Source organism: Gekko japonicus, unplaced genomic scaffold, assembly GCF_001447785.1.
Source record: "Gekko japonicus isolate JY-2015 unplaced genomic scaffold, Gekko_japonicus_V1.1 scaffold626, whole genome shotgun sequence".
Lineage (NCBI taxonomy): Eukaryota > Metazoa > Chordata > Lepidosauria > Squamata > Gekkonidae > Gekko > Gekko japonicus.
Genome location: NW_015170911.1, coordinates 616,278 through 642,419, shown reverse-complemented (window position 1 = coordinate 642,419; position 26,142 = coordinate 616,278). Strand labels below are relative to the sequence as shown.

The following is a 26,142-nucleotide window of genomic DNA, read 5'->3' as shown; positions in this document are numbered from 1 at the left end:
GGCATCATCAGGAGACTTTTCTCAGATGGGCACAGCTGGCACCATGGGGGGCATATTAGGAAAGAAGGTGATTGAGATGCCTTGAATTGAACACAGGAACTGATTGATAACTGGAGAACAGGTCTAATATGTTTTAATTCCCAATAATAATAAATTTGTAGCATTCTGTACCAGCTGTAGTTTCCAGTTTGTCTTTGAGGACAGGCCCAAGTACAGTGTGTAACAGCAATCCAGGCAAAACCATGAATGAGTTCTCCTAAAACACTAAATACCATGGGGGAGTAAGACTGAACCTTGTGGAACCCTACAAGACATATCCCACACTGATGTCAACTAGTTTCTCACAGCAACCCTCTGAATTCGATCCCTAAGGACAAACTTAAGCCAATCCAAATCACATCCCCTGACCTACTTCTGCTTCCAGATGTCTCAACAATATAGAGATTATCATCTTAAAGGCACCAGCACAGTTTCTGTCCCATAGACTGGCCTGGAACTAGACTGAAAGGTGTCTCAGGCAGATATGTCATTGAGGAAAACCTTTTTCTGCAATTTGCCACCCCCTTGCACTGGAGCCCAAAGTGTGCCTAAAAATGCTGTTACTGGGAGATGGGCCTTCAAGAACAGCATAAGGGGGAGTCAGAAGTATGTATCAGGAGCAGAGAACTGGCAACAATCTCCCCTACCCTTTTGTTTATGAAATTCTGTTGCAGGATCCAAACCATCTTCTACTTTAGTTGTCCTTATTAAAATTCCCTGGCCGTTGTCAGGAAAAATGAGTAGAGCACCTGAACACTGGCTAACGGCTTGGCTTAAGAGAGGAATCCATATCCATGCTCCTGCTAACATCAGGGAAGGGTATTTTCCTCAGGGCTGCCATAGAGATGGGAAAGAATGGCCGCAGTAGAGGACAAGAACTAAACTCTTTTGTTTAGAATGAGGGCAAAGGCACTGTTCTGGAATCGTCTCTTCTATATTTCCATGCACCAACTACTGATCAATTTCAACTTAAGGCAAAGAATATATTTTCTTTAAATGCAAAACTCTGATATTCCAAGGGGTTGTTTTTTTTTAGTAGCAGTTGCCATTGCTGCTGCTTGTATTGTATATTTATGGATTTGTGGTGTTATTTGCTTTGGGCAGCAATGTAGCTGAGCAGCAGGAAATATATAAAACGAATAAATGAATGGCTACCATTAATTCTTACAGGCAGAAAGCAAGGCATTGTATTTAAGGACAAGCTTGATTATTATGTGGGCTGTGTCATGTTGGTTCATATGTTGTCCCATGCACACATAAGGCAGAAGTAGGGTAGCCCAGACTGGCCTGATCTCATCAGATCTCAGAAGCTAAGCAGCATCAGCCCTGGTTAGTATTTGGATGGGAGACCTCCTAGGAATACCAGGGTCATGACATGGAGGCAGGCAATGGCAAGCCGCCTCTGAACATCTCTTGCCTTGAAAACTCAACAGGGTCACCATAAGTCAGCTGCAGCTTGACGGCACTTTCCACTACCAGGTGAGATCTGATTTTTACTTTTAAAGGCCGCACAGGTAAGCAATTCTGGGTTGCTTCTCTTTCCCTGCATTACCTGTCTATGCTCTGTTCTTCGGGGACTTTTGTCCCTGGCTGGCATTAGTGGTCATTGGTTGGGGGAGGAGCAGGCGAGGCCTAGCCAATCATCAACTTCTATTCAATCCCTCGCTGCTTGGAGTTGTGGCAGCATAGTAGCTGCAGAGAGGACAGTGACAGGGAAGGTTGCAGGCCCAGTGGGGCCTCCCCCCAGCATGGGGTCTGGGGTAATCACGCCATAGTTTCTGCATACCATTTCAGGGAAAGCCTTATCAAATACCAACAGGCCTTAAAGGCAGTGGGAAAGACGAATTCTTTGTTGGTTTCTTTCGCCTTAATTTCTTTTCATGGTGGAAGAGCTGACTCCCATGAAGAATATCTCCAGTTGTCATGGGGCTCATTCTCTCTTCTCTTTGCTGGATATGTTAAATGAGCTTGACAGATGGGAAACTCTGTGTTACTGTTTCTCAATATTAATGTGGGATTTTTCTTCCCCCTAAACGCTGCCCCATTAATCAGTCTCCGACTGATGCATGGGATTATGTTAGAAAGCTGATTGCTATGGAAGTCGGTGCTTTTTAAGTTGGCACCTTGCATATCGACAACATTTCCATGAGTACTTGAGTGCTGATATTAAGATTACCACAGAAAGAAAACCTAGAGGGAGTGCAGCCTGAGGAAAAGTTCGTTGGAGTAAATCTTACGAAAGTAATTTCCAGTATTATTGGTGTGTAAGGCCTGCCGCAAAAAACATTGACGGAGATCCTCTTGCTAAGCTCGGTAGGCTTTTGAGTGAGTCATAAATCAAGAGTTTCATCTGAAGCCCACTTTCCAGCTAGGCTTGAGCCTTATTTCCGTTTTGTACAACATCCATAGTTCAATTCAACACTATATGACTATATTACCACATTCCATTTTCTATAAATGTGTTTTGGCTTAGTTATAGTCTGTCTGTCACAGATATGTTAGTAGTGCACCTTGGCCCTGCCCTGTGGCATTCACCTCATTCACGTAAGAGGATGGGACAGATGGGTCCCGGTGAGGAGGGCACCAGCCAGGGAGTCGGGTACATTGCTTGATGTATTCATGACTAAACCAGAATAAGGGCCTACAAGATACATGAGACAGTGGTGGCCCAACAGCATTTGGATTTATATCCTGCCCTCCTCTTGACGGGCTCAGGGCGGGTTCCAACAATGCAAATATAATACAACCATAGGAATACAATACAATTTAAAACCACATTAAAACATATAAAACATACAAACCCTCGAGAGCTCATTCCACCAGGCAGGGGCCAGGGCTGAAAAAGCCCCGGCCCTGGTTGAAGCAAGTCGGACGTCTCTGGGGCTGGGGACCACCAAAAGGTGTTGACTGGTGGACCTCAGTGCTCTATGGGGCTCATATGGGGAGAGGCGGTCTCAAAGGTATGCTGACCCCTGGCCATATAGGGCTTTGAAGGTCAAAACCAATACCTTGAAATGGATCCAGAGTTCAATAGGTAGTCAGTGCAGGTCACGCAGCACCGGGCAGACGTGCGCCCACACGGGCATCACCATCAGCACCCGCGATGCTGCTTTCTGCACTAGCTGCAACTTCTGGAGCAGAGTCAAGGGCAGCCCCACATAGAGAGAGTTACAGTAATCAAGTCTGGAAGTGACCATTGCATGGATCACTGTAGCTAAGTCTTGGGAGGAGAGCTATGGGGCCAACGGCCTGATCCGCCTCAGATGGAAGAAGGCAAATAGGCAGTCAGTGCAGGTCACGCAGCATCGGGCAGACGTGCGCCCACACGGGCATCAACATCAGCACCCGCGCTGCTGCATTCTGCACTAGCTGCAACTCGCCCAAACCCCTCGTACAAAAACTGGAAAAGGGGGGGGGGGAAGAAACTCAACCCAAGATGAAACTGCGAACCAAAATCTAAGCTAACAATGTATATTATAAAAGTACAAATATTTATTAGGGTGTACACATGTTAACTGGAGGTGCGGTGGCTCAAGTGGTTAAGACGCTGAACTGCAGGCTGTAGAAGGTCAGTAGTTCAGCAGTTCGAGACCCGGGTGCCGCATGATGGAGTGAGCTCCCATCTCTAGTTCCAGCTCCTGCCAACCTAGCAGTTCGAAAGCAAGAAATTGCAAGTAGATAAATAGGTACCACTTCGGTGGGAAGGTAACAGCGTTCCGTGCGCCTTGGTGTTTAGTCATGCCGGCCACATGACCACGGAAACATCTTCGGACAGCGCTGGCTCTTTGGCTTTGAAACGGAGATGAGCACCGCAACCCTAGAGTCGGATTCGACTGGCTTTCGAGCAAGGGAAACTTTACCTTTTTACACATGTTAAAACATATACTGATAAAAATCTTTATCTAAATATCAGACTTATAAGAACTTATCAAATACTAATACATATGATGGGTAAACACTTTTTTAAAAGCTATTTAAAATGGCCTTTCCCTTTTTCTTTTAATAATGTGCTTTTGAAGGTGGAGGCACTGGTGGTGAACACAGGGGCAGCAACTGCGAAAGACCCCTATGCAACCACAGATGTGCTGTGTTTTGTCTCTTTTTATCTCCACAATCAGAAACTGTCAAGCTGTTTGGATACAGCTGAATGGTAGGTTGAATGTTCAGCTCACAAGATCACTACCTGTAAGAAGAACATGAGGTTCTTATTAATTTTTTAGGATTTGTATCCCACTCTCTGGGCAAGGGGGCACATGTAGATATTAAATAACATAGGAGAGATAATTGGTCTCTGCAGCACCCCACATTCCAGCGGGTGTCGCCGGGTCGACTGTCCCCCAAGTGCCACCCTCTGTCCCCGATCTTGAAGGAAGGAGGCCAGCCATTGCAAGGCAAGCCCCCGTACCCCAGCGTCAGCGAGGCGGTGGGCTAACACATCGTGGTCAACCATGTCGAACGCTGCCGACAGATCAAGAAGTATTGGCAGCGCCTCTCCGCCTCAATCCAGGTGTCTCCGGAGGTCATCCACCAAGGCGACCAACACTGTCTCCGTCCCATGGGCTGGGCGAAAGCAGGACCGGAAGGGGTCCAGGATCTTAGCATCCTCCGAGAAAGTCTGGAGCTGTGTCGCCACTGCCCTCTCGATGACCTTACTCAGAAGCGGCAAGTTGGATACTGGGCGGTAGTTATTAAGGACCGTAGGGTCCAAAGAAGATTTTTTAAATAAAGGGTGGACCGCCGCCTCCTTCAGTTCCCCTGGGAAAGTCCCTGTTGATAGGGACAAGTTGATAATTTCCTTCAGGGGGATCCGCACCTCATTGCCGCAAGCTTTAACCAGCCATGATGGGCAGGGATCTAGGAGCTATTTTAAAATACAAGAATATAGATATCCCCAGCCACCCAAGACTCTTGATTTTTGTTGAAGTTCTATTGCTCCTGGAAATGAGCAAACTCAGGATTTGGCTGACTTCCAGAAGAAAGGGTGTTCACTCTGGCAGCAGAAACATCAGTAAGGCTACGTAGTTTGTCAAAAAATCTGAATTTAGTAGAACACTTCTCATTTGTTGGCTGGACTGCAAATTGGGATTTCCTCTCTTCAGGACTTGTAGCTCATTACTTTGCTTCTTTTTTATAGATTGCTATACTATAATTAGATGGTTTAGATGAGTAAAATTCTAAGAGAGTTTATTTTTGTTCTTAAATTAGTTAGCTACCTATGATCTCTATTTGTGGTGGGTCAGTGGTTGCTGGTGTGGGGTGTGTGTATCTCCATCTGCTCTAACAATATGAGCAGACGATTACTCGAGCTCTGTGGGAGCAACCATAAGAGGAAGTTTAAGTATGCACCTTGAGGTAATATGCCTACCTTCCCTGTGTGATAGTTATACCTGGTCTACACATGTATAAGATGGTAGTGAGAAGGTAAACTCTACTTTACTAAATGATTCACAAAGTTACTTGGAAAAATTATTAAGGACTTTAGTCTATGCTACTGTATGTAGCTTGTTGAAACTAGGATCCTATTGTAGAATTTTGAAGCATTTAATCTGGCATGTGAATACTTATGCTTTGCTCCAGTGCTGTTTTTGGATTTCTGGTTGGTTCTACAACCCTAATCCTGTTGCATTGTTTTTTCGAGTGTCCCATCCATCAACTGTGTTGATTCACTCTGTATATAGTCTGCCTTAACCAAGTAAGAAAGGCATAGATCATGTAAATAAATAAATAAATATACCACTTCACATGGCGGGTGATGGGTTAAGCTTCCAGTTCTCACTTGCATTAATAATCTCCTGTAAATAGAAAGCACAGCACATGAAGGGTTAAGCTATATTTTTTCCTAATGTACATTTTTTTTAATTTTAAAGAATGTGTACATTTGACCCTCCCTGCAGTCTGAACTGGTGCAGTCCATTGGACTATCCCATTTTGCTGTATGTTTAAACCAGGCCTTAAGGCGTGGCTCACAGTGTATATAGCAATGAGGAGTCAGTATTTGATTGGGTTGCCACTGATCTCCAACTGATCTCCAGACTGCAGAGATTAGTTCCCTTGCAGAAAATGGCTGCTTTGGAAAGTGAATGACATTATAACCCCCTGAGGTCCCTCCTCTTCCAAAACCTCACTACCCCCAGGTTCCAACCCCAAATCTCCAGGAATATCCCAACCCAGAGTTAGCAACCCTAGTATTTAAGAATGCAATTTAGTAATTTCTGCCAAATTATTCTTGCTGCAAATTCACAAATGTTTTCATCTAACTTCCTCTTACAATTGTTTTGGGATAGTGATGGATAATGTTTTGTTTCTCAATAGTGACTCTCTGGAGCAACCACAGCTTTCCACTTACACCACGGCCACAGTACGAAACATGCCAGAAAGCCCAGAAAATGGTGCAAATAGACCAGTTTCTGCCAATACTGCATCTGCTACAGGCTTCAAGCCTACAGGACCTCAGTATGCAGTCAAAACCTCAGGCTGGCAGTCTTCTAATCAAACAGGTAAATACACCAACTGCTTTATTTTATTCATTTACAAATCTCTCAATATATTTCTAAGTAAGTGGATTTGTATAGTAAATGGATTATTTTAGTTGTGTGTGCGTCTGTGTTGGTTGCCTTATTTTGCTCATACGTCTTGAGTCTCAGTGAGAAAAGTGGACTATAAATGTAAATAACATGTCTTTACTGCATACTTTAAAATATATTATTAATTTTAATAAAGCACAAAAAGCATACTCATAGTACCAATGTGGAGCAAATAACAATTCTTTCAGCATACAGGTAATAAAATTATACTCTTGACCAGGGTTCTTTCTCTGTTTGTGACAGGGCAGGGATTGCCAGTCAAATATATATCCATGCAGAAAAATGAAGAATAATAGATTGCCAAGTTATAATCTGATCAGTATTCTTCTCTTGTACCTCATTCACATACTGCCTTAGCTGATAGTTTATTTGTATACTGGATACAATAGTGACTTGTCCCGAAGCATATATAATCTTTGGTATGAAGTGAAGCCATTATTGAAAGGGGTGGAAAAGCAACACGAAGTGCTTATATATGTTGGTTCCAGTTCATGGTAAAGTTCATGGTAAAGTTCAGTTTTCGGATAGAGACTGTGAGCCAATGACTTACTTCAGCACCCCTCAAGCTCATATGCTTCAGCTACTTATGTGAACTGGCCTTTAATGAAACTGGTTACTATCTTCCATAACAGAGAAAGCCCAGTTTCACTAGTCAGAGCTCCACATCTGGCTCTGTCATACTTCTCTATAACAGGGAAGTCCAGACCTTAATTAAAGTTTTTCTAGATATGGGTATAATCTTTCTTCTGAGACCTATACATTATCAGTTTACCATAGCCATTTTATGTCTATCTGGTTCATAAATGCATTTGGGTTTCCTTAGCTTCCAAAATGTTGTCTTAGCAGGATTTTGTATGTTTCCAGTGTTATTAACCAAGACTGTATCATTTATGTAGTCTATCTGGTATATTAGGTTTTATGTGAAAAAATAACCCTGCAATTTAATATTTAATTATATATTAAAAGCTAACATTTTAAAGAAATTGTAAACAAATGACTAGTACAGTTTCATCCTCATTTCATCCTTTTTCCATAACTTCCATTATGAATGAAAAAGGGATCATGAGGTGCCTCTTCTAGAGAATATATACCAAGGTCTTAAAAAAAAATTAAGTTAGGAACACACATTTCAAAAGCTTTTTGTGCACAAGGCACTATTGAAATAGCTTATCTTCCTTAATTTCTTGTGCTGCACAATAAATTAGGAGTGCATGCGTAGGAGACTGGGGAACTATATTCATCTTTAAATACAAGCAAATTCACATCTGGTTGTGTCTCATTTTAGCAATCTAATGCAATAAAAATATACGTACAGTCCCTGAAGTCATATCTGCAGCAGTCTCTGGTGACCCTATCCTATGCCATAGAACATAAGAGCAAGCCTTAGAACATACACAGCTTCCCCAGGGATACTGTGCATACTGTCAGCAGTGCCCTTCCACCCTTTACGTTGGACAAACAGGCCAGTCCCTACAACAAAGAATAAATGAACATAAGTCAGACATTAGAAACCACAACATTCAGAAACCAGTGGGGGGACATTTTAACCTTCCAGGACCTTCCATTGCTGACCTAAGAGCAGCAGTTCTCTTAGAAAGGAATTTCAAAGGGAGATTAGAAAGAGAGACTGCTGAATTGCAACTGATAATGAAGCTCAAGACAGTGCATCCTCCTGGACTGAATCAAGACCTAGGTTTCCTGTCTGATTACCAGTGATTTCTCCATGCCTACTACCCCTCTGCGTATCATACTCAATCCAATCCTGCCTGCTGTTGTCATTCAGAATCTGAAATCAGTCCACTCTCCAAGATATAAGGACATTCTAGCTGTATCTGAAGAAGTGAGCAGTGTCTTATGAAAGCTCACCCCCTGCCACAAATTTTGTTAGACTTTAAGGTACTACTGGATTCTTTCTCTTTTCTACTGTCCGTACCTGTAATTTTGTGGCTGTCTCATTGGAACACACCTAACAGCTTTGCAAAGTATAATAGTGCCTTAGCCATCTCCTGTTTGGAAATTTTCCATTTACTAAGAGTTGCCTTTTAATCAGGAGTAATCCCAGGCTTCTAAATAAACAATAGGTGTAACCTCCAGCTTTCATACAAAAGCAAAATGATCTTTTCTTACCTGCTTCTGGCAGGGTTCAAGTTATAAAGCAATATTTTCACCCACGCTCTAAAGGGACTTCGTGCCTTTGAAAAATGTGCTTACAAGCTAGAAGATGAAATCGAATTCATCCTAAAATAAGAGAGAGCATATGGTGTTAATGTATATATTTTTTAAAATAATGTCTCTTTAGCATATACTTGGATTACAACAGTTTAATAAAATGAACAAGTCTTTGGGCTTTGGAGTTGTGGAATTTTAAAGTATCCTCAAGATGGCGATAAATCATCACATCTCTGCCCTGCTCAGCTGGCGTTTTTCTTAATGCAAGGAAAATGGGGCTGACAAAGTTAGGGTTGATCTAAACGAAAGCTTGTGTTTTGAGTTTGATGTGCTCTTTTCAAATAAACTAAATCTTAACAAAAATGTCCTTTATTATTAAACCATCAGGATGTTTTGTGTGGTGGCTGTAAAGTACAGATTTTTGTAGGGTTTATGTGATCTCCCAGAGGTTGCTAGGTATTCTGAAAGCAACATTAGAGAAGTTCATTTTACTACCTTCTTGCTCATATAAAGCTGCGATGGCTACTATTGTATGCTGGTTAGCATTTATACATTGCCTTCCTTGTGTTAGGTGCTCTACAGAAAAATAACATTGTGTTGTCCTTGCTCTAGAAGTCTTGTGGTCAGTGTGGGAACCTGGCTGTACACAATCAAGCAAGCTTTCCCATACGTGACATAGGTTTGAGCCTTATTAGGGGTGGTGGTGGTGGAAATTTCTGTCGAGTCGCAGCTGACTCATGGCAACCCTGTAGGGTTTTCAAGACAAGAGATGAGCAGAGGTGGTTTACCCTTGCCTGCTCCTTCATAGGAGCTTTGTACTTCCTTGGTGGTCTCCCATCCAAGTATTAACCAGGGTTGACCCTGCTTAGCTTTTGAGATCTGACCAGATCAGGCTAGCTACCCCAAGCAGAAGGCTAATTGAATGAGTGTTCTGCAAGGAACTGCAGTGCACGTCCAAGATGGGCATGTTGAGAGGGGGAATGTGCATGAATTGCACTCTCCTCCAGTCTGCTTCATGATGCTCTGTCGTGGCCTTGTTTCATCCTCTTATCAGTTTAGGCTTTTTTCAGTCCTGGAGCTGAGTCTTTAGAATGACCATCCAGATGAGCTTTTGTGGCCACCGCCGCTGTCTGTTGCAGGAAGACCTACAAGACGGTCCCCTTTCAGAGCTGTTTTTCATTTTGGTGTTTGCTTAGGCTTTTCTTTGTGGTTGATGTATTTATTATTGGTTGACTTTTTTGTTGTTGACATTGGTGACATGATGGTTTTATTATATCTCTTTTGGTATTTATTAGCTGCCTTAAATCTTTCAAGGAGGGTGGCATAGATGAAAAAACAGGGCTGGATGGGGTAAGGAGACATTTAAATGCTTAAGGAAATTATATACGGTGGCTTACCTTTTTAATAAAAACTTTGGTTTTATTCTGAGAGTGACTATTATTATCATTTATTATTATTTATGTAATATATACCCCGCCATATCCCATGAGTGGGCTCAGGGTGGCTTACAACCTAAGAATAAAACAATAAAAGTGATAAAAAATAAAACAACAGATGGCACAATAAACAATAAACAGAAAGGACCCATGCCTCATGTCAGGTGAATAAAAAGCTCCAGTGCCCAAGAAATGTTATCTAAAGCAGCAGGACACTGGGAAGGGGCCATGAAACTAAGTGTTTTTGAGTTTAATGGCAAGGTGCATTTATTTATTTACTTCATTCATAACCCACTTTCTCACCAGTGGTGAAGCAAAGTGGGTTATGACATTCTTTCTTTCTTTGTTTTTATCCTCGCAACAGCCACGTGCGGTAGGTTAGGCTGTGTGGCTGACCCAGGGTTGTCCAGATGGCTTCAAAATAAGCTGAAAGATGCAAAGAAGGGTACAGCTGTTGCAAATTTGTCAGCTTGGCACAATCCTAAAGCCTGAAATTCTAGTGTGTTGCTGATACCTGTGTGGCATGGGCATTGTAGGTCATCATCTTCTGTCTTCTGAGGAGACAAGACATGTGCTAAGGGCCAGACTACATGTTTGGATCTTTAATGAGTTGGATCTAGGTTCCTTGCAGTGTCACAGCAGCTGTGGGGGAATGGTCACTCCTACCCTGTGTTGTGTCGAAGGTGGCAAGACGGTTTACAGCCAATCTGAAACAGTCAACAAAATAAGTCTGTATTCCAGAAAAATGGAAATCTTCAAGTTTCCTGAGATTGAATTAAAAGCAACCACCCTTCTGTGCCAGTGGAAACTGCTCAGCGGGTCACTGCTTGGATCAAAGTAAGCCAAGCGTTTCAGAACTAAACAAAGAGCCACAAACCTGATTCCAGACATATGTTTGCATTCAGACACCCGTTCTGCTTCCTGGTTCCATTCTGCAGACCTTCAGCTTTGTCTTTGCTAAATCTGTTTCCCTGTACTTCAAAACCCCACAAACGGTACTTTTGTATTTACTCCTAAACTTCTGAGTCACCTTTAAAAGTAAACCCATTTTAAAATTCAGGAAATTATCAATGTGGAAACTTAAAAGATGAGCCAAACCTGAACAAGCAAGTCTATCTGTGCGCTCATTTTGAAATGTATTTTAATTTCTGCAATTTCAGGTTAAATAATGAAAGTCAGATTGACAAAAATAAGCTTGTATGATACCTGTATAAAAATCACTCACTGCAAAATTGTTTTCTGTTTATCTAAACTGCTGTGACTGATTTGCAACAAGCTAGTCTACATGAAATGCTTCAGCTCCTAAGGTTTACACCAATGCTGATTATTATTAGTGTTCCTGCTGGCCACAAAAGTAAGGCCTGCACACAGTTTAGTGTGCAGTACTTTTCCTCCCAGTGCAAATTAGCCCTGCAGTTTCCATCTTGCAGATTGTGACCCATGTACATTAGAATTCTGGACCAGTCACATGTGGTCACAGCATCACCCTGACATTTTAGACAAAAGATAGCTTGTGTAGCCACCCACAGCATGTAGGACTTGTGGTTCAGAACTGATTCATAAGGAAGAGCACCACCCACAGAATTACCACTTCCTAAAGCATGTTGAAGTTTTTCTTGGATGCTTCATCCGTAAACTTCAATGAGCGTGGCCCTGCTTAGCTTGCAATATCTTGATAAATTCACAGCCTTAACAAGACTGCAGAACAGAAAGATTGTTGATAATATGGGCTAAATGCAGATTTGTTGTGAAATCAGTACTCTTACAGCCTATATAGTTTTCCTAGTTCACATTCCTGTCTCAAGTTACTTAAACACGGATTAGATTGATCAGCCTGAATTGCTCTGACTAGCCTGATCGTGTTGGAGCTTGGTCAAGTTTAGTACATGGATGGCAGACCACCAAGGATGACTGGTGTTGCTATGCAGAGGAAGGCCATAGCAAACCAGCACTGCTCATCTCTTGCCTTGAAAACGTCATGGTCCTGGAGTCACCATGAGTTGGTTTTGACTTGACAGTGCACAATTATTATTCATTCAGATTGATCACCCCTTTGTGGTATATTGAAGTGATGTCGACGTGTGTTTTTTTTAAAGTGCAAATAGTCTTGAAACTGATATAGTGCAGTGGTTAGAGTATAGGACTAAAATCTGGGAAACCGGAGTTCAAATCTCAGTCTGTCATGAAGTTCACTGGGCGACCTTGGGCCAGTCACGCTCTCTCCAAGGGCTGATGTAAAAATAAAATGAGGAAGGGAAAACTATATATACTGTTCTGAGGACCTTGGAGTTAGGATGGGTAAAATTGTGATCAATAGAGGTCAGTGTATTTTTTCTTACCTGGTAGTTCTGTATTGTTCACAACCATGCCTTTTACTTTGTTTATATACTTGTTTTATTGTGCTCAGTTTGTATACTTTTTGAAAAAATCAAAAATAAAGAATTTTAAAAATAGAGGTCAGTGTATGCTTAGTTTAGTGTAAACCACCTTGAGCTCCATAAGGAAGAATGGGGCTAATAAATATTTCAAAGAAATAAATAAAATAGGCAATAACTGTGCAATCAATCCCTATTACAGTTTGCATTATGTCAGACAATCTCCGCTCAGGTTAGGAAAATCTTAGGGCTGCCAAGCCCCTGGTGGGGGTGGGGAATCTTCTGCCCCAGGTCATGTTGCCCAGTGGCGGCAGGAGAAAAATTGAAAAGAAAAATCAGGCATCATCTTCTTACAGTAAATTCTCTCCATAGAGTTTCTGGTGATTCCTAGAGCTACCCTTTGTAACTTCTGGTTAGCTCTAGGAATTGCCCGGAACTCTGTGATAAGCATTTTCTGTATATAGACGCCTTGTTTTTCTTTTTAATTTTTCTCCCAGGACACTCCCCACAACCCTCCCACCAGTGGCCAAGCACTGCCTGGTAATCCTAGAAAGTCTTGAAAATGGAATGGAACAGTGTATTCTTGGGGCTTCTGTTTTACAACCCATTTTGTTTCTGGGTACTAAAATGAAGTGGAGTACTGATTTATACTAAATTTTCTACTGCATTGACTGTAATGAGTCTCCAGAACATAGCAGGATGCAAATTTAAGCGAAGGCTTTTTTTCCTCCATAGCCAACAGGTATTGTGTAACTGGTGGGTTCAATAGCAACACTAAAGGAGTTTGATTCTGATGGATGGATTGTCTGGTATTAATAATTCCAAATTGTTTTTCTGTCACAGGACAGCATACCAGAAGTGCTCACAAGTTAACTAATGTGAATTCCACTGTAGCCAAGCAGAGTCTATTGTGAAACCACAGCAAAGCTATTCATAAATGTCAACTGTTTAAGCTGGGGTATTTATGTGTAATGTGAAATATTAACCTTTTGAAATCACAGTGCAAGTAAAAATATTTTTGGGTTTTTTTTTAAGTAGGTGGCTATAAATTAAAATAGGCTAAAAATACTCAACTGTCCCACAAATGTGAAGGTATTCTCCTTTTCAGTCTTTTATTTAATATACAGTGTTTGTTTTGAAAGCATTGTACCAAAATTAATACATGTCTTAGGGAGAAAACCAACTTTCGACCTCTTGTACTGAATGATCTTTTTTTTTCTTTATAAAAGTATTCTGCTACTTATTGAATGGTTAGATGTGCCAGATTCCTTAATGATATTGCAGCTATTTTTATTCAGTATTAATGTGGGTGTAAATCTGTATGACCAGGACGTTGCCACAGATGATATGATTTGGCATTAAATTCCAGAGAAATTGTCGTGCTGATCTTTTGCAGGAAAAATGAATGGAATTTTCAGATAGTTTAAAGATGAGCACATTGACAGCGACGTAAGCAATTGTAGACTAGAGCCGTGTTCATCAGGTGACTGAAGTGTGTTCTCAGTCTCTCTCATACTGACATGCCCACACTGGATAGAAAGAAAACTCTGAACAGTGGCAGGGAAGTGCAAGAGGTGCTGTCTGGCCCATTTCAATGCAAGCCATAGTTGTATTCAAGATGACAATAGTGACTGTTTACATTGGCAATAAAGTTGATAACACTATATTTTCAGAAACTGTAGTTCAGTGTTTGGGGACCCTCTTCCTCAGTCTTTCTATTCAGAGATGGTTCCGCTGCAATGCCAAACTATGGACTGCTTCCACACCAGGATTTTCCCCCTGATGGAACACAGCATGCCTCCACTTTTTAAGGAAAGCTTTCACTCAACATTATGCTCTTACTGAGGGGAAATGGCATGGAAGCTACAGGTAGAACCTCCTGTAGCCTTAAGAATGGTGGTGCTAAGTTCTGGTGTCCCCCCTCCTCCTTTAGCCCTTTAACAGGGTTGCCAAGCTGTAGGGAGTTCAACAAGGTTCTCTAGAAGACACCAAGAAAGGGGGTGGGAGAGTGGTGCCCACAGTGCAGGACAGGGTATGTGGATGCTGTCCCTCCACACCTCCATCCCATTTGCTGCTGTTTGCACAGCAGGGGCAGCATTTCCTGTGGAATTGGCCATGATTTGGTGCTAGGTGAATAAACCATGTGCTCATCCATATATCCATCTTCTTCACTTCACTTGCATGGTATGAAGGCCAAATTAGATGAGATGGCATCTTGAGTCCGCTCCAGTGATATGCCATCATTTTGTAGTGCAAATTCCCATTAGGAAACGGCTTTTAAGATTACCATGGGGGGCCCACGGGGGCATTATTTGGCTGTAGATCCTCTTGGCACTGTTTCAGATTGAGAAAACAGTACACAGGAGATGACTGGACTCCCACCTCACCCTGCACCCCGGTTGACCCAACCAGAATTGGGCTTGTGAGTGCTGTTAAAGTGGGAACTCACGACTACATAGGCTTGCCAAGTCCCTCCGAGGGCGGGGAAACCCCTGCCCCAGAGGCCCGTTCCCCGCCGCTGGTGGATCGGGGACCGGGGGGAACCCCACCCCAATGTGCGCGTCACCCGGAAGTGATGTGACCACGCTGGGGGTGGGGCCACAGTCATCCGAGGGAAAACTATGGTTTTCCCTCGGATGGTCGTGGCCCCGCCCCCAGCGTGCCCGGCGTCATCACATCACTTCCGGGTGACGTGCGTGCGGCACACACGTGCTCAAGAAGCCGGATGGGAGTCCCCCACTTCGGAGGAATTTACACTTGGCAACCCTATGGCTACAAAATGGCAGCGGACCCGGGTTCTAGTATGGCCCTGACACCTGTGGCCCAATTGTCTAGGATACTATCTCACACAGTGGCTAACTAGTTCTTTTGGAGGGCCAACAACAGGGCATCCTCTGATGTTGCCTCCTGGCACTGGTGTTCAGAGGTTTTCGAACTCTGAATGTGAAGGTTTCCTTTAGTCATTATGATTAATAGCTGCTGATAGACCTGTCCTGTATGAATCTTGTCTAATCCTCTTTTAAAGCCATGTGGCTATCACTACATCCTCTGGCAGCAAATTCCAGATTTTAATCACTCATCAAAAAAAGACATATTTCCTTTTGTCTGACCTGGACCTACTGCCCATCAACTTCACTGGATGGCCCCAAATTCTAGTATTTTCAGGGAGAAAAAAAATCTACTGCTTGCATAATTTTATAAACCTCTATCATGTCCCCCTTTAGTAATCTCTTTTCTAAACTGTTAAGTCCCAGACTCTTCAGCCTTTCCTCATAAGAAAAGTTTTTCTACCCCTGGTTGCCTTCTGTACTTTTTCCAACTTTGCAATGTCCTTTTTGAGATACATTGACCAGAACTGCACACTGTATTCCCAATGAGGACTCAACACAGAGTTATATTGGGACTTTATAATATTGGCTGTTTCATTTTCACTTCCTTTCCTAATCCCCATCATAGAGTCTGCCTTTTTTTTACTGCTGCAGCATATTACATTGACATTTTCATTGAGCTATTCACTGTGACCGCAAGGGTTCTTTCCTTCTCACTTGCAACAGCATTATTTTGTTCCAGTGTGCATTACCTTACACTTAAATTGAACTTCATCTCCCACATTGTTGCCCACTCCTCCATTTTGTGGATGTCCTTTTGGAGGTCTTCACAGGTGGCCTTGGTTTTTTACCTTCCTGAATAATCATCTGGACAGTAGTAAACCTACTGTTTACTATTACAACCAAATTGTCAAATTATAGCTATATAAACCATAGACGTGTGGGAGCAGAGCCCTTGTAGTACCAAATCATGGTTTGACATTGCATATGAACCACACTAGGGATGGACAGGAACCAGCTCATGAACTAAAGTTCTTGATATATTTTGGTGGGTCATGGCTTATGGACTGAAGTTCATGTACTGAAGAGCTGCCATGACCTTCCATGAATTTTAAGGCAGTTTGTGGTGGTTCGTGAAAAATAGAAAGCAGGGGTTTAAATAGCTCGGAGCCATTTAAACCCCTGCTTTCTGCTCCCGAAGAAAAGTGGAGGGGAGCAGAAAATAGAGGTCATGAACTGATATGAACTGGTTCGGTTTGCAAACCAACCTCCTAGTTTGTATTGGTTCATGGTTCAGTTTGTGGTTTTTGCAAAAATGTGAATTGTGCCCATCCCTAAACTACACTATAATATGTTAAATCAGTTACTGCAACAAAACTCCAACTTAAATTAATTTCCAGTGTGTAGTCAGGAGGAACATGTGTACCTATTCACATGTCTTGTTGAATGTGGCTGACTTTGGGCCAAATTCACTCTTGTGTAGCCCAAATATAAGAAAGCAATTTTATTGTTCCCCCTCACTCTGAAACTATTGGAGTTGCTGGCTTAAGGTTCAAACTCTGGCTAAATATTGTTCCCATCTGGGCAACAAATCACACACACACACACACACACAGAGAGAGAGAGAGAGAGAGAGAGAGAGAGAGAGAGAGAGAGTTATAAAAGTATTGTTGACAAGTGGCAAAGCTCCTAATGCAGGTTTGGAAGAAGCACTGAGGACCTGATATGGTGAAATCAGAGAGAGCTTATGGAGTGGATTAATTAGCACATTCAAGCAGTCATGACAGAAATAATACTTCAGCACTGAAGTGCCTATGTTGCAATACAGATATTCCAAACACCCATGTACACTGTGCTGCGTGATTCACTCAAAGACTAGAGGATGAAAGATAAAGCAGGGGTTTTCAGGTACTGGTCCATAGAGGTTCCAGGCATTTGTCTGATACTAGTCAGGGGTCCCAGTAAACTCAAATGAGGAAGCAGTGAAGTCTAAGTTCAAAAGCATATAGATAGTGTAGCCCAGGACTGGTACCTAGCCATTTACAAGACAGAAGTTATCCTGTGCAAACCAAAGCAGACTTTGAGGGTAAATTCTGGCTTCAGCTATAAGGCCAGAATCTCAAGTTGCAAAACAAAAACAATTCTCTTCTCTCAGAATGTGGGGACTGGCAATGTGAGTGAACAAATATGGGGAGGGGGGAATGTGGCTGAGTGGTAGAGCATCTGCTTGGCTTTCAGAAGGTCCCAGGTTCAATCCCTGGCATCTCCATCTAAAGGATCAGATAATAGATAGTGTGAAAGAGGCCCCAAAGAGATGCCTCCAATCAGTGTAATGATAATAGAAGACAAAAACAAGTGTAGTTAACAGACTCAGCAATTACAACTTGCCAAAAAGCTGAAGAACATGTAATAGAAAATGATGTATACAAAGCAGCTACAATGAAAAAGTACAAAATGTAAACAGTGGATAACTGGTATGTGCTTACAATGTATAAACAATGGAGAACTACTAAATAATTCGACATTGTGTCCGGATGTTTGATAACAACGTTTCACAGTTCATCCTTCATCAGGGTGTTCCCTTTAAGCTGCTGTGGTTTTCATACTCATGCTGACATGCATTAGGAACAGTAACAATTCAATACAAAATTGGACGCCAATCTCCAACATGTAGTCAGCTTCAATAGCTTCAGACTTGCAGCGGACCGGCAGCGTGAAAGAGGCCATGAAGAGATGCCTCCAATCAATGTAGACAGTACAGACCCAGATGGACAATAGTCTGATTCAGTATAAGGCAGCTGCATATATATATGTATGTATGCCCACAGTTGGCCTAAGGTGAATAGGAGAGAGTAGCAATTTTCTAGGGAAATTTTCAAATAAGGAATGGAAGATTCCAGTGAGGAAGCAGAATGTTTGGAGGCAGTCTTACTACTTAAGCGAGCCGGGATTTGTGATGGAAAATTCTATTCACTCAGAATTGGATCAGTCTTGAATGAAAATCCTCTTACTTACGTAAGCTTTTGGTTCTTTCCAAGGTTTGGCTTCTAGTATGCCCAGATCCTTTTTGTATTAACTGTACTCCAGTAAATTTCGGAGGGGTCCTAATTAGTGGCCTGATGGTCAGGTACCTGGAGAGAGTGTTTCTCTGTGAGGCTTCTATTGTTTCAGCTAAGCAAAATAAATTTGTGTAGGATTATGCTTGATCTTAACACCTTTTTCCTGGCTTTACACCTTTGTATTGGCAATGGGCTGAAACTCATTGGGACTGGTGAGAAGAGAAGCCAACAAAGTAGAAGCTTCTGAACACCAATGTGGTTTTGTAGTCAGTGAGTCAGACTGGGTCTTGACTTACGCGACCCAGGTTCAAATGGGCCATGAACTTCACTGGATGACCTTGAACCCGTTGCACTCTCTGTCTAAGCAAACAAGGGGATTGTTAGGACAGAATGGTGGTGGTTGAGTTGCAGAACTAAACATGTCATCCTGAGCTCCTTGAGAGAAGGCTGGGATAAAAATGGATTGATAACATTGATGGCAACAATTCAGCAAGATGCAAAAAGCGGGGGAAGGGATTTGCTCCTTTATATGCATATACGTGGAGACCGCAAAAGAACGACACTCACCGCGATGAGTAAAACCTAAATGTATTCTACCAAAAGTATACATGCATCCAATACATACATTACATTAACAATTCTAATTTCCATGTTCTCACCATGCGTTTGAGGATCTTGCAGCTATATTTTCTAACTGAAATCCTCAACAGTCATAAATTGTAACACAGTATTTCTGGGGTATCTTTACAATTCAGTATTCCGTAGTTACTCTCTCTTGAATTGTACACAGTCTTCTTGAGAATGAACTCTCAATTTCCTTATACGTGGAGACAGCAAACAACAGGAATGCAATTTTGAGTCTCTTTCTACAAAGAGTGGTATAAAAGTTTAACATTTATATTAATGAATGATTATTCCTTCTTGTAAGAAATAGCTGCGTTTGATACAGATGCACTCAGCATTCGTAATAGATGGAAATGTATGCAAATAGGTAGCATTCAGACTGCTATCTGAAAGTAAAGCTGACATTATCCCTGCTCACCCCCATGGCAAAGGTGTAATGGTGAAAAGCTGTTAAGGCTTGATTAGTTAATGGGCATGATTCTCCAGTGTAACATATACTTCTGCAGAAGAGGTGCTATCTGATCAAAAGAGTAGCATTTGACACCGACTTCTCATGGACGGCTATGATTAGACTATGTGCTGGCAGTTCAAAATCAGCTCAGGTGTTGCAACGGTGCTTTGATGAGAAAGGGGCAGGGGAAGGAGACAAAGATGGGTCCATTAGCACAAGACCTCTTGTGGGGCAGACTGAACAACATGGATATGTGTGATGGAAAAGAAGATACAGGTGGGAGTGGGTAGGTGAATATAAAATAAGCAAAGCTTCCAGTGGAAGCTCCCTTCTTTCATTCCATAGATCTCACCTGGAAGAACCCCATTCCTGTGCGCATTTCTCATTGTTCTTCTCCATCAAGCTTGTATAATCTGTCCAGAAGAATCAACAGATTGTTTAATGCTTTCCCTGTTGCTTGTGCACATCCTGAAAGAGCTGAAATTTATCTCCCCTTGAAGTGTTATCTATAGTTAGCATTTTTTAAAAAAAGTAACTGTGTCCTTTGCTGAATAGACTTTGATTCCTTCCACCATTGATACATGGCCGCAGCAGATAATTCACATAATTCACATAATTTGCACAATGGTATCTTTGAATACCCACAGTTGCAAAAGCCTAGCAGATCAGGAAGTCTTTCCTTTTTATATATATATATGTTTAGAATGGGTCCCATGGGTTTCTTTAGCACAGGAATCCCAGAAGGAAAAGATCACTGGGAGGGTGGGGTAGAAATCTAACAAATAAAAATAAAATAAAGTTTTGTTTATAGCCACCAGTCTTGCCTTTTGTAACTGTATTCACAGCAAAATCTCACTCAAAGATTTAACAAAGGAAGAATGAGGGATCATATTTATTTATCATTTCTTCCCAATGGGGACTGAAGGCGGCTTACATCATTCTCCTCTCCTCTATTTTATCCTCACAATAACCCTGTGAGGAAGGTTAGGCTGAGAGTGTGTTAGTGGTCCAAGGTTACCCAGCAAGTTTCCATGGCAGTATTGTTAGCCAGATTGCCTCAAATTATTGGTGATTTTAGGGGAATTATGATATTACACAAGGCAATAGGCAAATAAGGGAGCAAGCACCTATGTATACAGGGGTCCCACTTCTTCCAGACACACCAGAAATAGACTCAAAGGCTGGCTTCAGTATAGAATGGTTTCGTTTACTGAAGATATCTTACAAGCATACAATAATCCAAACACACTCACAATTACACAGTTCTAGGAAAATTAGAGAGAAGAGGATATCACATTCGCATTAGCAGGATAATCATTGAGGGGGAATATTTTACCTGTCGGTGGGATGAAGCGATCCTTAGGAAAAATAAGGGAGACTATGGGGTAATAGGGTCATGTCCTGAACCGGCAGAGACATGTGGAGACTCTGGCTGCGCAACCGAGAGTCGTGGAGTTAGGGTGGGCGCAGGGGAGAGAGAGAGGAAGCATTGCGGGTAGCCCTCTTTTATGAGGGGGCATGGGGGGGGGTTAGGCTGGCCACATCCCCTAGCACACCTCCTGCTGGTCCGTCCCCAAAGCATGCTGATTGGACCTGGGTTCAGGAGAAAGGGTCTAAGGGGGTGGACAATGTTGAGATCCAGTCATTCTGAGCAGGACAGTGGCACCTGGAGGGATGGTGACTCATGCGGCCAGAGTCATTGTCATTGTTATTCCTCTATTGTCTCATGGCTGTAGTTTCAGCTAGGTGAGGCTGAGTGTGGGAAGGGAATGCTGCCTGCGCGTACAAGGAAGAAGCTTCCTCATGGCATTTGAATCTCATGTCTCTGGTCTGCTGCCTTGATATGATATCTGTCTGGCTTTCAGTGCTTAATGTGGCTAGGGAACTGGTCCATCTTACAGCAGGTAAGAGGGTAGGTAACCTCTGAAACCATAGGCACATCATCTCACAGGAAGGCTTCCTTCTTCTGGGTGTGTGCGTCTGTAACTGGCATCATTTTGGGTCAATACACAATTCAGTCCCTTTTGCACACTACTGGCATAGTCCAAGTTTTATCACTTATGAAATTGTACGTCCATAAGAGCGCCTAAAGGTACCTTGCAGGGCAGCAGAGTTGGGATTCTGACACTTTAACCACTGCACCATGTTATGGGGACTCTTCTTGAGATGGACCAGTCTAGCTCATGTGGAGATTTAGTGATTGGGGAAATGCCCCCAGCCTCAACACTTAGAGGCAAATTTAGAATTATTGGGAAAAGAGAGAATGCTTAGACATTTCCCAAAATTACTTATAATTGCTGCCCCCATTCCAGAAATGCTCAGAAACAGCCAAAAAAAAAACCCCGTGCGCGAGATGCTACGTTTCTTTAGAATTTCCATCCCCAAAGCTCTTTCCTTGCTGCAACTTGCACTACTGGTAGAAGGCAGGCATCTCTCCACCATCTCCTGTCACTCTAGAACCTGTAATGATGGCTTCTAGAGCAGTGTCAATGATTGTTGGTAATTGTGGGAAATGCCATTTTCCCAAGGTGCCTGATGTCACCAATATATGTGTCAGGACAGAGTCCTGTAAAATTATCTATCTCAGGTTTATTGGCATCATGCTGTAGCAGTATTTCAGGCGCCTGGCATGAGTGGAGAGGAGACTAAGGCAAATCTAGCTCAGTCCTTGCCATCATTACAATAGCAGTTGGGTTGATGGAAGAAGAAACTCACAGAGAAGAGAAACACACAAGGCCGTAATATTTGCCTCATATTGAAAGTAAGCATTTCGAGTTGCCAAGGTTCATATTCCATACCTCAAGGAATATTGAAAGTAAGCATTTTGAGTGGCCAAGGTTCATATTCCATACCTCAAGGAATTATGAACTTCAGTGACATGGCTAGTTAATACCTTCACCTTGAACTTTGTCAGAAATGTGTCCATCTGCTGTACTTATCTGTTTCCTGACTTGAATGGGATACTGATAGGCCCAAGTGACATTCAGGATGGAAAAAATGCTTTAGATAATGTTTATATCTGGGTGACATATTTGTAGGGGCAGGCAACAAGCACTGTTGTGCCTTATCACCTATTCTTTAGACAGCTGTTAGTGAACATCACCCGTTCCATGAATGAATTAGCTTGTTATGAGCTGGAATTGCCATTTGATAATTCACTCATTTAGCATGAAAAGCTTCAGTGCATTCTCTGTTCCACTAAAAATCTCTACATCAGATAACTCCACATTGTGAAAATGAACCGAAGTATGGGGATGCACAGTGCATTAAGTTTTATTTAATGATAGATTACCTAGTGATGATGACTCCTGCCCTGAACTATTCTCAACTTTTAAAAGTGTGTCGGGAAGAAGGGTGGGTGAATTCCATAATATTTGCCGAATTTTGCGTGGATCATGGTACCGGAGATGAGATGATGACCTGACCCAAGCCAACCCAGAATGTTCGTTTTAATTAAGAAACTTCACAGCCCATTTAATCTGGGTTCTTTAGAGATGAAAGGCGAGCTACTACAGAAGGAAACTGACCCTCTCAAGTTGTAACGGGGCCTCTAATGCACCTGTTCTGATTTTTCATGGTGCACATTCTAGCTTTCTCAGTCATTTTAAGAAATGATAACAGTATAATCCTTTCTGTTCTGCCTTTCATCATGGGAGGATTTAAAGCTTTAATTGTATTCCATAAATTCAATGGAATAAAAAAAATGTGGCTGTTGAAGCCAATTGTCCCCCCTCTCTGTTGCTTTCATAAGCCTATGCTTTTTAGAGGGATCTTACTAGGCCTAAAGTAGTTGTGTGTTTAGCATAATTATTTTTTATTTAGGGTTTGTATTCTGATAGATTTCCCCCAGTACCTCTAAGGGCTGGATATAAAGAGCTGGAGGAATTTGTTATTGTATAAAAATGCATTAAGTTATAATTGTCCCTGAGCATCTCCATAGTCTCCATTTATTGTATATTAGTTACAAGTGTTATATAAATCACCAGATTACAGTGCTTCAGAATGAAATTTTGGCACTTCCACACATTGAAGTAGCTTTATTATTTATAGACATTACATGATATTATGTTTAAGTGAGCATTAAACTGCTGTCTGTTGTATTTGTTGCTATGGGCAAAAGAACATCAAGACTTAGCTTGGCTTTCACAGCAGAATTTTCTACCTTGCTTGTGCAATATTGCTAGAACATTCTTTATAGTTAGTAGTGCTGCAAGGTATTAAAAACTAAGACTACACCAAATTATTTGGGGAGGAGGAATACACATTTCATGAAAATTATTCTGAATATGAAATTATTAACATTTGGGGCCCCTCTTGGTGCAATTACTTTTCCTTATATGTGGCTGTTTTGACAATTTTTTGTCTCCTGGCTACTGTTTTCTTTTCCTGTTTGATTGGGTGATCCCATTCAATCAGGGCTCGCACAGTGAATTAGATTATACAGTGAATTTATAATGTGTTACCAAGTTTTTCCACTGTGAGAAAAAACAGTTATGATCAAGAAGGGTTCTTTTAAAAACACATAGTGAAACACATAGTGAAACACTCAGCAAATGGATTTGAACCATTGTTAGAGCTATAAAAGATAATCAAATATGCTTTCAACATTTGCTTTAGCAATCTCGAACAAACATCTAACAGAGTTCCTGTTAGCTGGCACCTGCAAATTAAGAAGCAAACTGTGCAAGGCAGGACTGTAAAGTACAATTTATTTTTTTAAAAATCAAGTTTACTTTGACAAAAACCCTCCCTCCCACTTTTATTTGATAGGCATTGATAATGGAAAAGGAACAGCAGTAATCTCTTGTTTATGGCAAAATACTCCAAAGGTATGAGGTGACAGTTTGCAGTTGCCAAAATTTTCTTATGTAGATGTCATTTTTCAATATTTACATTATTTTTAGATTTATACTCCTCTTATAAAGCCTTACTATAATCAACCCCACTTTTGATCTCAAGTGTATCATAGAAATGGGCTAAGAGCAGCAGGCTTCCACTGGGGTTGGGGGAGTTGCTGGACACCTCTTAACTGCCTTGGGGACTGGAATGGTTTCAAAAGCAGGTCAGCCTTATCTCCAAATTAACCCAGTTTCCATAATTTTGTCAAACCTTACTGTTACTTAGACACAAAATGTGTGTGGTTGAATGTGCCTATTTAGTGGGATGGAGAAAACAGGATTAGGTAGATAGTTTTTAGTGGATTTAACAAGTAAACTTAAAACACTCAAAGCAAGTGGCAGCAATGGGAGGGTTAGTGCTGTTTTCCCTCCATGGAAGAGAAGAGAGAAGAAGAGGAGATTGGATTTATACCCTGCCCTTTATCAGCAAGCTGCCATGGTGTTCTGTGTTAGTTGTATATCTGTACAGTTGCTTACCCCCCCCCTGCTTCTAAGCCTGTATTTTACTCTGCTGTAATGCCTAAGCCAAACAACTGGAGGATGTATTGGGGGAGTATGCTTTACTGCCAACTTGTTGCTTTTAGAGCCTGGGAACTGCACCTGTATTATGTCTGGAGATAGCTTGGTTCTCAGGGAATGAGCGCGCAACCGTTTCCTTTCACCCGCCAGCAGGAAAGTGCCCCATTGGTCAAACTGCTCTTTTTCAAGGACAGCTGTGCCAGAGCTTGTGACTGACCCAAGGTCACATCAGCAGGTGCAAGTGGAGGAGTGGGGAATCAAACCTGGTTCTCCCAGCAAACTGGTTTAATTTATAATGTTTAATTTTAATAATGGTAGTTTTTTGTTATCAAGTCACATCTTATTTATGGCAGCCCTGTAAGGTTTTTACGGCAAGAGATGTGCAGAGGTGACTTGCCATTCCCTGCCTCTGCAGTGCAACTCTGAACTTCTTTGGTGGTCTCCCATCCAAGTACTTACCAAAGCCAACCCTGTTTAGCTTCCAAGATCTGATGAGATTGAGTTAGCCTTTGCTATCCAGGTCAAGGCCTAGTAATATTTGTGTATATTAGTAGCCCTTTATATTATGACATTTGAGATGGGTACTATGACGCCCCTGTCCACTTCTCTCCCTCAGATGCAAGATTTTCCCTCCATTTTTCTTTCCCTTTTGTGACTGAGCCACCCTAGTTTTCTGTTTTCTTCTTTCCTGAAGGATTCTGGCCCCCCTGGCCCAGTATAATATTTTGGCTGGTTGCTCAGCCTGGGAACCTGAGGAAAGGAATGGGAGACCCCTTTAATTTACACAACTTAAATGACATTATCTGATTCTTTTGGTTTCCAGAAAGTTAGTATACTCTTTCCAGTACCTAAACCTCTTCTCCTGAAACACCAGTACTCGTCTTGAACAATGTTCCCTCTAAGCTCCACAGTGTTGTGGCAGAAATTCTATCTTGTGAGCAAAAAAACCTAGTAGCATTAAAGTTGTGAGCGAGTCTACATTTGACTATTGCATAAATTAGTTTTTTAGAAGATTACTTCCATAACCTTGTCAAAATCTTAGAATAAATTATTTTAAATTATATTTAAACTATATTTTAAGAATAATTTAAGCATTATAAGAGAAAACAGAATCAAGTCAAATTTCACCCACCCCTTTCCACTATATTAGTAGACCTGTT

At 41.8% G+C, this 26,142-nt stretch overlaps 1 protein-coding gene across 3 annotated transcripts in view; it reads left to right on the top strand.

Moving 5' to 3' along the window:
• PDLIM5 (PDZ and LIM domain 5) overlaps positions 1-26,142 on the top strand; it is a 171,965-nt gene that overhangs the window by 128,771 nt on the left and 17,052 nt on the right. For all 3 annotated transcript variants that reach the window (XM_015418687.1, XM_015418688.1, XM_015418689.1), the window contains one exon: positions 6,352-6,536. In XM_015418687.1, the coding sequence (XP_015274173.1) occupies positions 6,352-6,536 (185 nt within the window). The remainder of the gene's footprint in view (positions 1-6,351; positions 6,537-26,142) is intronic.